The 14176-nt window shown below is 41.1% G+C and overlaps 1 protein-coding gene across 1 annotated transcript in view; it reads right to left on the bottom strand.

Annotated features, from left to right (window-relative positions):
* The window catches only part of SEMA5A (semaphorin 5A), a 1863338-nt gene that overhangs the window by 608336 nt on the left and 1240826 nt on the right, over nucleotides 1–14176 (bottom strand). Inside the window, exon 12 of the mRNA XM_078687625.1 lies at nucleotides 5629–5836. Within this exon, the coding sequence (XP_078543751.1) occupies nucleotides 5629–5836 (208 nt within the window). The remainder of the gene's footprint in view (nucleotides 1–5628; nucleotides 5837–14176) is intronic.

Below are 14176 nucleotides of genomic sequence, written 5' to 3'. Positions count from 1 at the left end.
ATATCAATTTTAAATCAGGCTGTCGTAGAATAAAGCACACAGTGAGAGCATGGCCCGGCAAACAATTTCAGGACTGAGTGCACTTCTTGTACTCTGGCCCTCCCGGATTTAAACCATAGGCTGTTCATCTGCCCTAAAGTCAAACCTTTGCTTTTACTAAAGCATTAAAAAAATGAAGTCTGTGAGTGAAGATCTGCACATTTTATATGACCATATGGGATTTAAATGAATATTGTTTATTTCTCTAAAATCAAAAATGTCCAGATAATTGCTTTTACTGCTGGTGTTTTAAAAAATAATATCTGTGAATGAAGCGGATCAGATTTTACCAGTTATTGCTAGATAAACTAATAATTTGAACTATATTTTAACGGTGTGTGCCAACAATGAATAACTGTAAATCCTTCTGAGAGGGACAGGTAAAAAATATTAATAAACCCGAACAGTTACAAGATACGTTCCTGCACATTTTAATGTTTCACCATCTGCTGTTACCTAATAATTGACATGCGCCATATTTTATTTCTGTTTAGCCCCATTATAATTGCTCTGCTGCAAGCTTTTCCTTAATGTAAAGGGGAGAATGTTGACTTGAAAGCTGCACTGCGAACACACTATTCATTTACCGAATAATAAACTCATCAGGCTTATTTATACATTGTGTGCCTTTGAGCTATTTATTCCTTGCCACTTGCTGTCAAAGTCTGATTGGCATATGAAACAGAGAATGTAGAATGTGTAAACGCACTGCACTGCTAAGGTGTTTGCTTCTCGGCTAGTAATCATAATGAAATAGACAGAAGCTTTTTAGTAAATTCCCTCTGCTTCCAATATCGTATGTCAATAAATCAAATGGGATTGAATACACTGTTTCAGGGGACAGCCACCACTATGTGCTTTCCCAGTAAATCCTCATGATTATTTATAAGGGCTGTCACCCACTGTGATTTCTCTAGTAGCATCCTTCTTCACCGAGTCCTCGCTCAGATACAAGAGGGTAGCTGGGTGGGCTCAACCTTGAAATTCATGGTAGCTCTTTATTGATTTTCGGAGGAATCTCAAAATTAGAATCCCTCGAGGTATTCTAAAATATCTCTAAGAGTTTTTAATTAATTTTGTAGGACCCCTAGCACAATTAAAAACATGAGACGATACTGTTGGATGCCATTTCGCCCTCCTACATTTAAGCAGTGGTATAGCAAGGGGGGATTCTGTTACCCCCCGGGCGGCATGAATTTTGGGCGCTCCCACCTGCAGGAAATTGCCAGCAAACCCCCCCCCCCTCTTACACACAGCTTGAGGGACGGCAGATTCAGGGGCCGCTATGGGCGGCCATAGGTCTAGCTATGCCACTGCATCTAAGGTAGGTCTACATGTTTCAGTTTAGATAAGCCTGACTAGGTCAGGCTTTCATCAGAACCGGGTAGTTGGATCCCTACGCACCATATTATTTGTAAATTATTCGATCAGTGCACTGTACTCAGTGCCATTCCACTTATAATCTTGCAGTCGTTCTTGCATGCTACATATCTCAAGAAAACCTCCTTAGAGGCCTCTTCAGTATAGTTCTTCTTATACGAGGCCTCATGGGATTACAAGGAGGGGTCGGCCTTATAGTCAGTCACACATTCTTCAAAAATTCTGATCGGTGGTTTCACATACACGATCTCGCCAAATATGTAGTATTTTGCAGTATCATTAGTTGGTGATGTATGGGGCTGGACTCATGACCGTTTCTTCTATGGCTGTAGTAACTTGCAATAATGAATTTGTATTTGTGAGGGTTCCAATTGTGTATCCTCTTTCATGCTGAGACTTTGCACTGACTAATGTTTGTGGATATACACTTACATTTTAGTTTTGAATCTCAATGCACTTTTCACTTCTTTTATTCCATAACTATGATTGTAAGGATTTTAAATAATTAAGCAATGAAACATTTACTTAATTTATAATTTACACTTGTACGTTTGTCTCCACCCCCTTTTTCAGGGGGCAAAGACGAGTAAGCCTGCAGTAAACTTACAGTCGGATTTTGTGAATATCGTAATATAGTAAAGTTACTCAAAAGTGTAAGAGTAAAGTTGCACGTGTAGCTTACTTACCAGTGTATTTTACCTTTGTGAATAGCTCAAATGGCATTAAGTTGCAACCCTTGGTGTTTCTGTGTACCCTACTAACATACAATAAAGACTTATAGTGCCAGATGCATATGAAAGTACGGAGTAGGGTAAACCTGGGTATTTTATTAGAAGACGTCGTAGTCTGGTTTTGAACAAAAAACACTATTCTATTGAGCACTGACTTTGACTTCATCTTAAAAGTTGACAAACTTTTCAGTATTCAGTAAATCCTTGCAAGCTAGGTTATCAATAAACCTCTACAATGTCTTTAGGAATAGTGTAAACCATTTCTGAAGGATACATATCCTTTTATCAAATACTCTTGAATGTGAATGCATATTGATATAGCTTTATAATAGATTAAAACTATTCAGTCACGTAGAAGAAATAGATACTCTCCTGACTGGGGCAATGGTCTACAGGTGCTTACTAACCTCACGGTAAACCGCCTTGCTGGAATGTATTAACCCAGAATGTCCATTCTGATGCTCATTATCCAATATGGCCGTGTACTGTGTTCAGATGGCCAAGCTCGGATCTCTGGCTCTCGTTGCATTAGCTCGCACCTCGCCCTGCTTCTTGCTGACAATTAGGGTTTTCTCCTATAGACATGGCAAGCTATGATCACAAATACTGAAGCATTTTGGGATCAAGAAGAAAGTCTGGCCTTCATAGATGCAAAGCAGAACAGCTGTTGTAGTAAGTACACTAGTTTCTTGATTCGCCCCAATGCCTTTTTAGAAGCTGTGCTTGTTGTTGATGTCGCATATGAGAAAAAACCTGAAGAAATACTTTCTGCCCAGGTTCAAAAGAACAGAGGGTTCAAGAGGTATGCCAGAGGCTTATGATTGAAGACCATACTTTATCTAAACATATAATGTGAAAAACTGGAATAGAAAGAGTGTGATGAGAACTGGCACACATTGAACAAGTGTTGCACTGAAAACTGGTCATAAGGAGAGCAGCATAATGACTGTCGCCTGACTTGAACCAAATGATCACACATCACTAACTGCAAGACTCCAGCGATCAGTTTTCAGAGACCCTCCACACTGATATCAGTAAAGCCTTACCACTCTATAACATTGAAATTCTTCTGAGGACCAATTAAGACACCAGGATGAAGCTGAACTACCAGTTTAGCAAAATGATTATCTGCAAGAGCACTGCATTAACCTCAGATCTGTCACATCAGACAGCCAATTGCACCATAAGCACCCACAGTCTATCTGAACTTGAGAAGCACTCCTTTGATAAAGTCTTGAGTTGATCGAGGGGATAGGCTACCATAAAAGTATTTCAATCTGAAGGTGACTAATATATCAGAATATGTCGATACGTGTGTCTTGTCCAGTGGTGTCTGCTCACTAGTGTGTCTGTCTTTTGCCAAATCATTCTTGCTAAAAAGAAGCCCCATAACTACCCTTCCTGACTTGATGGCAATATTTTTCTCCACAGAGAAACTCCTTCCAATACACCTCACCAATTTTAAAGGTTTCCCACCTTGTAAATAGATTTACTCCTTCAAACTACAAAGGTTTTCAACCCTCACACAGAAGCACTGGCATATTCTATAGCTATGGCTTTGACTAGCCAGAGCAATGATATGCAACAAAATGAAAATAAAATATGCCACTAACTAAAACTGGTGGCTAGATGCTTGCAATAAAAAACTTGCATTTAATAATAATTATTGAATATCATTTCATATAAAATGTATTTTTTTATAAAGTAATGGTAGATGTGTAGAGTGTTTATTTTGTATTTTTAATGCACATCAAAGATATGTCAATGGTTGTAACAAAATGTAAACACCGAAGAATGATTAAAAAAGCACAAAGAATGGAAATAAAAATGCATTGGTACAGTAAACTATTGGCCGACAATCCTGGTACTGAAGTGCAGATCTTACTGGCTGGATGTCCACACGTGATCAGGGAAAATTAAAAGGCAAGAGAACCAACGCCTGCTGTATACTGTGATGGGCATAAGCAAAATGTGAATGGCACTTGCACAGGCCAATAGAGGAAGATAGTCGGAAAAAACAATCTCTCTATGCATATCTGTAGGAGCCTTTTATGAATATTGATTGCATGAGGTGTGAGAGACAGCTAAAGCGGTCTTTAACCCTGACCAAAAATTACATTTGCACTTGTCAGTGGCACTGAAATGTTCAAATGGCTTTGAAAATCATTCCCAAGTAATGTAAATGCGAATTATCTACGTGATCGGAACTCAATTGACAAAGGCTTTATTACCATAACATAATGTTTATGGCATGAAAATGACTGAATTTCTACTCCAGGTATTCACAAAATGATACATAGCAGGTGGATGTGTGATGTAACAACGCGGTCAGTACACCGCAATGCTGTTACATCGCGGTCGTTACAACGACCGCATGTAACAACGCTATGCCATTACAACGCAAGTCTTTACATCGACTTGCGCTAGGTGGCATGCTAACATTAAAAAAGTGTCATTTACTATTCCAACTTCAGTCCACTTATCAGTAGGGAAGGTGTTGGGATAGTAAACTACACAATTTTTAATGTTAGCACGCCATCTAGCGTAAGTCGATGTAAAGACTTGCGTTGTAATGGCATAGCGTTGTTACATGCGGTCGTTGTAACGACCGCGATGTAACAGCATTGCGGTGTACTGACCGCGTTGTTAAGGATGTTTCCCATAGCAGGTATCCCTGGGCAATTGTACACCATAATAGCGTACAGTAAGTTAGGTGTAAATCCCAGGTAGATGGGGTGGGAAGTAGTCGTTTCAAGGTGTGGCTAGGCTTGTGAGTTTGTGTATGCCCATAAACTTTAGAGGTGTGAGCTTACACAAACCCCTCTCAGACCTTAGAAATAGCCATGTATTTGCACCCTCAAGTAGTTGGAGTAAATCCTTTTCCATGATGAGAGTGGGAATGGAACACAGCCATCCAGACTTTGTGGGCGTGTAAATGCTTCCCTCTTGAAGCAAAAATAGAAATAATGTGCAATTGCATAGTCACTAGATTTGAACAATGCATACTTGTACTGTGTGCATATTTCTGCACTGTGGGAATGCCAGCTTTGAGGAATGGCACCTGACTACCCCACCAGTATTCCTGGGAAATCTGTTAGCAGCGCGGCTCTCCAAACTTACTAGTGAAATGCCTGTGACTTCTGAAAAACTGCAAAAGTAGAATCAATTGGGCAAAGAAAGCTCTGAATGAACTCTTGCACTTTTTGTGAATTAGGCTTCAGTGTTTATCCTGAACATCTGTCAGTGCTCTCAAACCCCCAAATTGGGCACCGTTTGCTTAGGCTAATTTTCCACTGGAGAGTAGGCCAATTGGCTCTTAAAATCCACAATGACTACACCATGCGGTGACTCTTAGCAACGCTTACTGCCATTTAACCTATATAGAAACCCCACAAAATGTATCAAAGATCATTGTGCATGGCTCAGGCTCTAAGCACTTGAAACCACAGCCAAGCTGCTGTGTTCAACAGACACCTACCGGCGGGTTTTGTAGAACGGGCACCTCTTCAATGGGATCTTCACCACGTGCTCCTGGAGGCCCACAAACAGGACACTTTGGCTGTGCAGGATCTGCAGTCTCCGGATTGGCTCTCTCTGCTTCCGCGGGAAGAGTTCAATTTCCTCCAGCAGGCAGCTGCTAGCGGTTTGATTCACAGGCGCAAGGACCTTTTTAATGGTCCCATAATCTAGGAAGCAAAAAACAACAGGAAACAGGATATGAAGTGCTTTGTTACAGGACGTTATAACAGGCAATGAGGAAGGCAGCGCACTGATTCGAAGATAGAATGTTGGCCCCTAAGCACTTAAGAATTTAGAAGTGTTACCAAGCCACAGTAAACTTCTCGACAGCCATAAGAACTTTGGCTCACAGCTATACATTCCTCTACCTTAAACAATAGATAACCAATAGCAGAACAGGAAGAGATATTTCAGAAGAGTCTCCTTGATTCAGTAGCGTGCCTCCTTTACCTAAACTCTTGTCAGAGTCTCACCTGAGGGTGATATGTCTCATCTACATCACTATATTTAACTACACCAAAAACAGTAAGGGCACAAACGCAAGGGGTGACGTCTTTGGAAGGTTACGACTTATGATTATACATAAACTAAAAAAGGCACGTCAAGGGCAAGTAATATTATTGCTTTTCTTGAATGAAAGAACGGCTGCCAACATAAAATCCAGAGAGCCTCTCAAGCTGCTTTTCATTCATTAAATCAACAATGTATCCTTAAAACAGCGCAGTGTAGTATTTCTAGTCCCACATCAACTTGTCAGGTATTTTGACACTGGCCTCAAGAGATCATTTTTCCTTACAGTTCGGAAAAGTGATTGATGCCATCTGCATGCACACTGAGTTTTGGATTCTGCTGTGAAAAGAATTTTCACTGTGCCAAGATATATAATGTTACTTCCAGTATAGAAGCTAGGTTGCTGTTAAACATTGGAAAAACGGAAAATCATGCACTTAAAACAGGACCACTGACTGAAAAACTATTTCGTTCTAATGTGAAGTTAGAGCCTGGTTGTAAATGCAAAATGTAATGAAAAATTATAGATTAGCAGTTTTGAGACGTTTTGCAATAATGAGACCCAGGTCCCTAAATTTTGATCTGGCGTACAGCCCAAGAAGGCACACCTTCCACGACAGTGGCATGTCCGTGTTTGTGCATGAAGCCAGACTTGTGACCACCTCCCTCCAGTAATGCTGCAGGGATGTACAGGTCCACAGCATGTGGAGCAGATCTGCATCCACTTGTTGACAACGTGGACATTCGGACGTGGAAGTACCTGTTGATCAAGTCAGGCGAGAGATATGCCCTTTGTGTAATGTACGTTTGGATGAGCCTGAACCTCATGTTCCTAGCACCCTCCAATATAGCATCCCATTACTTGTATCTATGTATTTTAATGCTTATTAAGCGCAGCTGTCACCCAGCGGGTATTCTGGCGCTGAGATCAGTTCCAAGGCCGACCTTTATCTGCCTCCCATCTGTCCTTAGGTCGTGTCATTGGTCTCAGCGTGTGTGTGAGAAGTGCCTCCACCAGCCAGTGCACTACATTTGACCCTGTGCCCATCATGGGCAAATATTGCACCAACAGGTTCGTCAATGGCTCAGTAGCCAGATCCCCATTGAGTAAAATATAATCTATGGCCACCAGTATTTAAATGTAAGCAATGCCTGGCGTGCGCCTCATTTCGGAGCCCAGAATATTCTCCAGTTTATTACTTTTTTTCATAATTCAGTCATCTAGCCAATGGAAACCATAGTGAGCCTGATATACAGGCAGAACGGACATTCAAGATCAAAAGCTTGCCTGGTGTGATAGATCTTCAGTTTTGAAATGTTCTGATGTTAGCCTATTGCCAAAGAGGCAAATGAAGAGAATTGCAGCTGGAGGAGCCTTGACGGGAGAGAGACATAACGCCTGTGTTTCTCATTTATATTTCAGCTGAAACAAATAATGAGGGAGAGTAAGGATACCAACTATAGAGATAAGGTGGGAATAGCCCAGAAAATCTGTCTGGGACTGAGCCAAAATTAGGGGTATATTTTAAATCAGTCTTTTGTTTGGCTGCCAATAGATTGACTATGAAGCCAATACTAAATAATTAAATTTTACTTATGAAAAAAAACCTTTAATCTCAGATTCACATTAGCCCACAAGCAAAAGGGCCACATTACCAACTCAGACTCCTTTGTGGAATTAAGACCCTCATTCTAGATGATGCTCTGCGGCTTCTACTTTCTCAAGGGTATTCTAAATACTCGCCTGCTACTTTCAAACCAGCCCTCAATGCTGCTGCTCGCCTAACACCTCGATCTGATCATACAGTCCCCATTCTACTCTCTCTAAACTGGCATCCCGTGGAGTTGAGAAGACATTTCAAGATGGCATGCATAGTTCATAAGGCTATTCACAAAAAAAAAAAATATCTACCTGATAAACTGATTACATAAGGTGACTCAAGGTCACCCCTAAGGGCAGACTCCCTCCTCCTGGAAATACAAGCAACCTAGAAATAGGGAACTCTAAATCAAGTTTTCTTGATGAGTCGATCCAGGTTAAGTAACTCTATCCCACATAGTCTCAGCTTGAATCCTTCACTTCAATACTTTCAAGACAGACCTAAAAGTTTTCTCTTTAATCTACACATTCAAATAGGATCATCTCCTGCATGACTTTCCTATCACTGAATGAAGGACATGTGGTCATAAAATACTGCAACAGAGATGTAATTGATGCTTCCTGATTCTAATAAGGGGGGTATAATCTCTGATTTGTCCATGGTTTATTTGGTAACTGCTCTACTGGCACTCACTTATGAGACTGTGCAGCGGATATATCTTATTGAACAATAAAGTCTACTCCTCCTGAATAATACCATTTACTGATTCCCTACAGTCCTTCTTTAATTCAAAGTTATAATCAGTAATTTGTTTACCACGCACTTTTCATAGAGTGGATTTTTCATAGGAGGAGCTATACTTGAGTAGGCAGTTTGAAAATTAGCAAATTACCACAGCCACCAATGTACAACGCAATTAAAAAAAACTATTGCACCATTCTTCCCTTGTGGATTTCCATTAGTTGAACAAACATAGGTGCAGTTAGGTGCAAAGCTATCAATGGTGCAGCAGGTGCAGTGAAACTGGGGCCTACTGGCCTGAGGAGCCAACTAAACCCTTATTAGTGAAGTAATGTACAACCAAACCAGTTGTCAACCATTTTCATCACTTTTACTAGGACCGGTGACATCCTTGCTACGACACTGGCCATGGTGGAAAAGTTACAATCACCAAAGCTAGGGTTATAGTAGATGTCAGGGATATTCATGTTCTTCCCACAAATGACATCAGAAAACTTTATAATACTAGATTTCTCCCACCCATATGCAGCTTGTTAGAATTTCTGGACCGAAATAGGGAGTGGCTCTTGCGGCCATTGTTCCAATCATGTTTATTGGTGCATTCAGACTAGCTTATTCTCTTCTGAAAATATTAGGGCAGGCCTCTCATCCCAAAGCAGACACTAGGGCAAATAAAGGAAGCCACATTCTCCAGTCTGTTGCTCAATGATTTCAGTGCATACAGATCTGCTGGGGACATAATGTATACTGTGCCCACTTAAAATCTACTCCTTTTGGTCACATAATGTGTTTCTTACCTCTGTTCATTTGATCAAATGTGCATGAAAATGGCACACTTTGAGAAAAAATTGGTACAATAAAAGTTAATCATATTGAGCAAGTTCTATAAAGGATCAAACAAATGTTTGAGTCCTGATGTGCAGAGACTAGGTAACAAAAATGGATACACCATCAATAGTTTACATAAAACAATTAGAATTCAAAATGTTTGCAAGGCAAATTGATAACACACCTAAGAGTATTGTTATTGTATCAGCAGTATCATTCCAGTGCCAAACATAGCATTATTATTGTGACACTAATATTATTTGTAGATAAAAGAGATAGAAATAATGTTAAGATATTTTTCTTTGTGAGTTATTTGCTGCAATGTGTCAGGAATATGTTTCTGACCAATTTAGACCACCTATATTGTTTAGTTCTATGATCACCCAATTTTTGAAATCTCTACTATTTTGAAGTCTCACTCTCTGTAAACTCTGGTAAAATGATTTTGAGTGCCAAACGCCAATGACAGGTAGAGTAAGAGGCTATGGACTGGTTGAAATGTATTATATGTGCGCACACAGAGGCATAGTGAGTGGGATTATCGTCTAACGTAGCCCCGTATTGTCGCTCATGTGGTCTGTCACAGATGAGACATTAATAATGAATACATTGTTCAAGACTTGTACAGGTCTTATTATTTAATTGGGCATTCCAAAAATGTTCCCTTTTCTTTAGAGTATAGCATGTCAGTAGTGCTTCACTGAACGACTGTTGGTCATTACTGTATGTATATTCTAAGCAAAAGCTGCACCAAAGTACCAACTTTGTATTGGCTGGTCTGGAGAAGGGTTTAACATATCTCTATAAGTAAACAAAAGTCTGCATTCCAAACATAAAATTATTTTGGTTATATCTGCACTCCTCTGTGTACATTCACTTAGGTCATATTTCTCTGAGTTAGCCCTTAATTACATATGGGCTTTGAGCTACCATGCTTGGTCAAGTTAATCACTCATCAGGTAAATCAAAGGCTTCACAATAGGCCAATCCAGATGGGATTCCTGTGAGTAGAAGGGGGATGAATCTGCATAGGCTAATTACATTCACAGTGCCTGGCAAAACTGGACATGCCCATTCCCAGAGAAGCAAATGGAGGCAGCCAAACCTTCAGCACCACTCACAGGAGGCACTCTCCTATGATGTTTTGGATTGAATGGACCTGCCTGCTATGCCAGTCAGTAAGTTGCAGAGCTTAAGGCTCTCAGAGAGTGGTGGCTACTGACCTCTTAAAATATATATCTTAAAAAGGTCTGTGTTGCTATGCAGGAGAGGTGGGACATGGGTGGGGTCATGATGTGTCAGCTACTGGTTGCACACGTGTACCCACATAAAAGCCCCACCAGAAGGAGGAGAATTTTAAGGACATTCTGGGTCCTGGAAAAAACAACTTCTGAAAAAGAAGCTCCACCTGGAAGAGAGAAGACTGCTGCTTCAGAAAACAACCTCAGGTACTCCTGACTCTTGCTGAAGTCAAGGACTCAAGGACTTCCAACACCCAAGTGAAAAGAGGACTTAAGAACTTCTGACTCCAGCTGGCACTCAAGGACTAGTAGTTGTCTCCAGGGCCAGTGGCACTGGCCTTCCCACTCCCTCTGGGGGATATTAGTGGGGTGGACATTCCGGGTTGACAGTGGAGGTGAAGATTTCCTGGAACGTCTGTGTTATGGATTGGTCCTCTGTGAGGCAACCCAAAAAAGGGGACCACAAACTTCTGCCAGACTCACAGGCATCTTGACCAGATGGCCATGAAGTTTGTGGACTGTAAGCAGAAATGGAAACCTGCCTGGAGGACTCCAGGGTGCTGATGAGGGATACCCAAGAAAAAGGATAAGTAGGAGCCCAGACAAAGGAGCAGTTCATAGGTCCTACACAGCCACTGCTGCTTGAAAGAGGGAGCTTGGTGCCAGAGATGCAAAAGAGGCCTCAAGCAGGCTCTTAGGAGCTATAGGGCAGGAGGCCAGGCCTAGAGTTTTCCCTTATCAGCGGGAGAGCAGTCGAGAATCAAGTTCCTTAACATTACTACATGTTTAGAGTTTAGAAGACCCAAAATTGCTTGGTGGCTGAAGAGTGCCACTAGGACGAAAGCACACTTTTCCTCACTGCCTGAGACATCTTTATAAATTGAAAATACACTTGTGGACCATTCTGTAAAGTCTCTGGACTGATAGAGTCCATACTGAGTCAAGAGATGAACCCAAGCACTGCAAGGAGCCCTTAACTGCGAGAGCACCTTTGAGAGAAGCTGCATGTAGAGTTACCCCGACCCAGTTTCCCTTTGATCCTTGGGAGGGCCAGGGGATAAAATCACCCAGTAAGTGCATGTGACCCACTCATCATCTTTCAACTCCCATGAAGGGCTAGTGCCCCAGGAGTGGGGGAATGCATTAGGCCCTGGAGCCACAGGACATGTCTGCAATGGTATATGAGGCATGGACTCACTCTGGCTGACAGAGACATGTGGCACTCTCTTGCATTGGAGTTGGAGAGAAGAAAGCCCTGTTCCTCTGCCATCGTTTGGAGTGTGCAGTGGGCCAGCTGGCAAAGAGAGAAGAGCATCAGACGAGCAGGAAACTGGCATGACCACTGGAGCCTGAGCTCCCGCACGGTTAGAATTACAACCCATTGTGTTTTAGTCACTGTACCTCTCTAGATAGAGACCCACCTTATGCAAATCAGTACTGTCCCTGCTCCTCATGAGAACAGTCCATCCAGGTGAAGTCTCCCCCAGAAAGGAAGACAAGCAACTACAGACTATTTTTCAAGTGTTCCTTTCATCATCTTTTGTGTGTGGTATATTTAAGAATTTACCTGATCTGTAGGGTTTTTTTGGTGCACCCACTGTTTGTTGTGAGACCCTTTAGAGATTGTCACCATAGGCACAGCTTCCTGCCATTCGATTTACATTTGTTCGTAGTATTTAGTCATGTGTGTAATAAAGAACTATTTATTTTTATAAGAAAAGGCACTGACTGGACAGTGATTGCTTGCATGTGGCATCTCTTCATGCTGAGCCTATAGCCCTCAGTACCACCCTGGAGTAAGCCTTCGACTGCACTGCCTCTCCAGCCTGAGAGCGAAGAGCCGAAAAAGGAAACCTGGTTCCATGTAAAGGGATCCAGGGCTCTGGAACACTAGAATCCCAGTACACCAGTGGCGAAATACACCTGTTATTACAAATGGGGCTCAGTGTCTCCTTTGTACCCATAGACCTTCCAACTCGGATTCCTGGCACACTATTTTGGTATGTTATCTAAATGCTTTGATTTGGTTGTTTGAAATGGAGCCACAGAAGGAAAATGACATTATGAGACTTGAAGAAATTATTTATTACACTTTTCAATGCAGGCACAGTACTAATGGAATTATTTAGAAGTTTTTACATCCTAAATATATTTTTCCCACATGTCCTTACTCTGCGTTAGTAATTAAAATATCAGTGGTTTCAGAAGAAAAAGACAAAATAGAAAGCATTTAATGAAGATCCTTCTGTCTGTTCTGATTTTTACTGCCCATTTATAGTCATATTTCTGTCTGCAAACTCCATTAATTCAGCGTACACGTAATCTTTACTATTATATTACCACAAGGAGTCGAAAATGCTTTATGATTGGCGTTCTTCATGTTTAAACTGTGCAGCTATCGTCACAAGATTTACCACTACTGCTCCTCAGAATGTGTCTCAAATCACACCACTTACAGTATCCACTTTGATTCACTGCTGATCAGGTTTATTTTAAAATCTGCAAATATTTTGTTTTTATGTTATATGGTTAACACTTCACCCCATATGAAATTGCATTTGTGCTCCTTAGTAACTTTGACCCCTGACTGGTTTGAGCCAACAATTAAAGAAACGCAGGGGAAACATAGTTCAAAGTTCAGCATGCCATATTTGGCGCAGATAAGTTAAAAGATTGAATAATTATGTCAAAGGTCTGCAAATGCGTGATTTGTCCCCAAACCTGTGGTTTTTGTTTAAAACAGCATGGTTTTGAAGTAGGTGACTTGCTCTGTTAATAACTCTGAAAACACACAAAGAAAGCTCACAAAACGTTAGTTACTCTGACTTTCTTCTCATGTGGTGCCTTTTCTTGGGTCGGTGAATTTTCCAACAGCTGTTTTCAGCAACATAAGTAACAACCATTAGCACAGCCAATTAATCTGGGGTTGGTTTTCAATCTTTTGGCTTCTTCAATGCCTGTTTTGTTTTGCTATCATTTTTTAAAAACATTGTTGTGTGAACTGCTCGGCCTTCAATGTTGCAAATGGGTTTCGCCCATTCAGTCTGCCAGGATTTCTTTTGCTTTTGATCTCCTGGTTTTTGGACCTTCTGTGTGGGGGGGTGTCACTACCTGAGTCTTACTAACAGTAGTTTCATGATAATGGGAATGCTTTCGTTTCCCACCAGTGTCTGCTTTTTTTAAGATAAGGGCACAGCAGCACAACTAGGGTGAGGGGCACTGTGCTGGTTCATGCAAACACGTGCACATGCCTGTGCACACGTGTGTGTAGGATGCACGTGAGAAACCACCTTTGTGCTTAACCAGGTACTTGCACATAGGTAACATGACTGCTGCAGCTTTAAACTGCAAATTCGATCTGGCCAGATAACCCCTTTTGACAGACTAAAAACCTTTTTAAATATTAATAAATTTCCCCTAAGTAGACCTTATTGCTCATAAACACCGGGTGTGTGAAACTTAACAGTAGGAAATGTAGAAATGAAAGTTGAACATGTCCTTAACAGTAAAATATCATCAAAAGCTATTTTCACTGTAACGAGGCTGGCTGCTTCCCAAGGGAAACACTAGCTTACACTGTTATATT

Source organism: Lissotriton helveticus, chromosome 4_1 (genome assembly GCF_964261635.1).
Source record: "Lissotriton helveticus chromosome 4_1, aLisHel1.1, whole genome shotgun sequence".
NCBI lineage: Eukaryota > Metazoa > Chordata > Amphibia > Caudata > Salamandridae > Lissotriton > Lissotriton helveticus.
The sequence above is the reverse complement of the archived record's forward strand: the minus strand, read 5'-3'. Positions and strand labels throughout refer to the sequence as shown.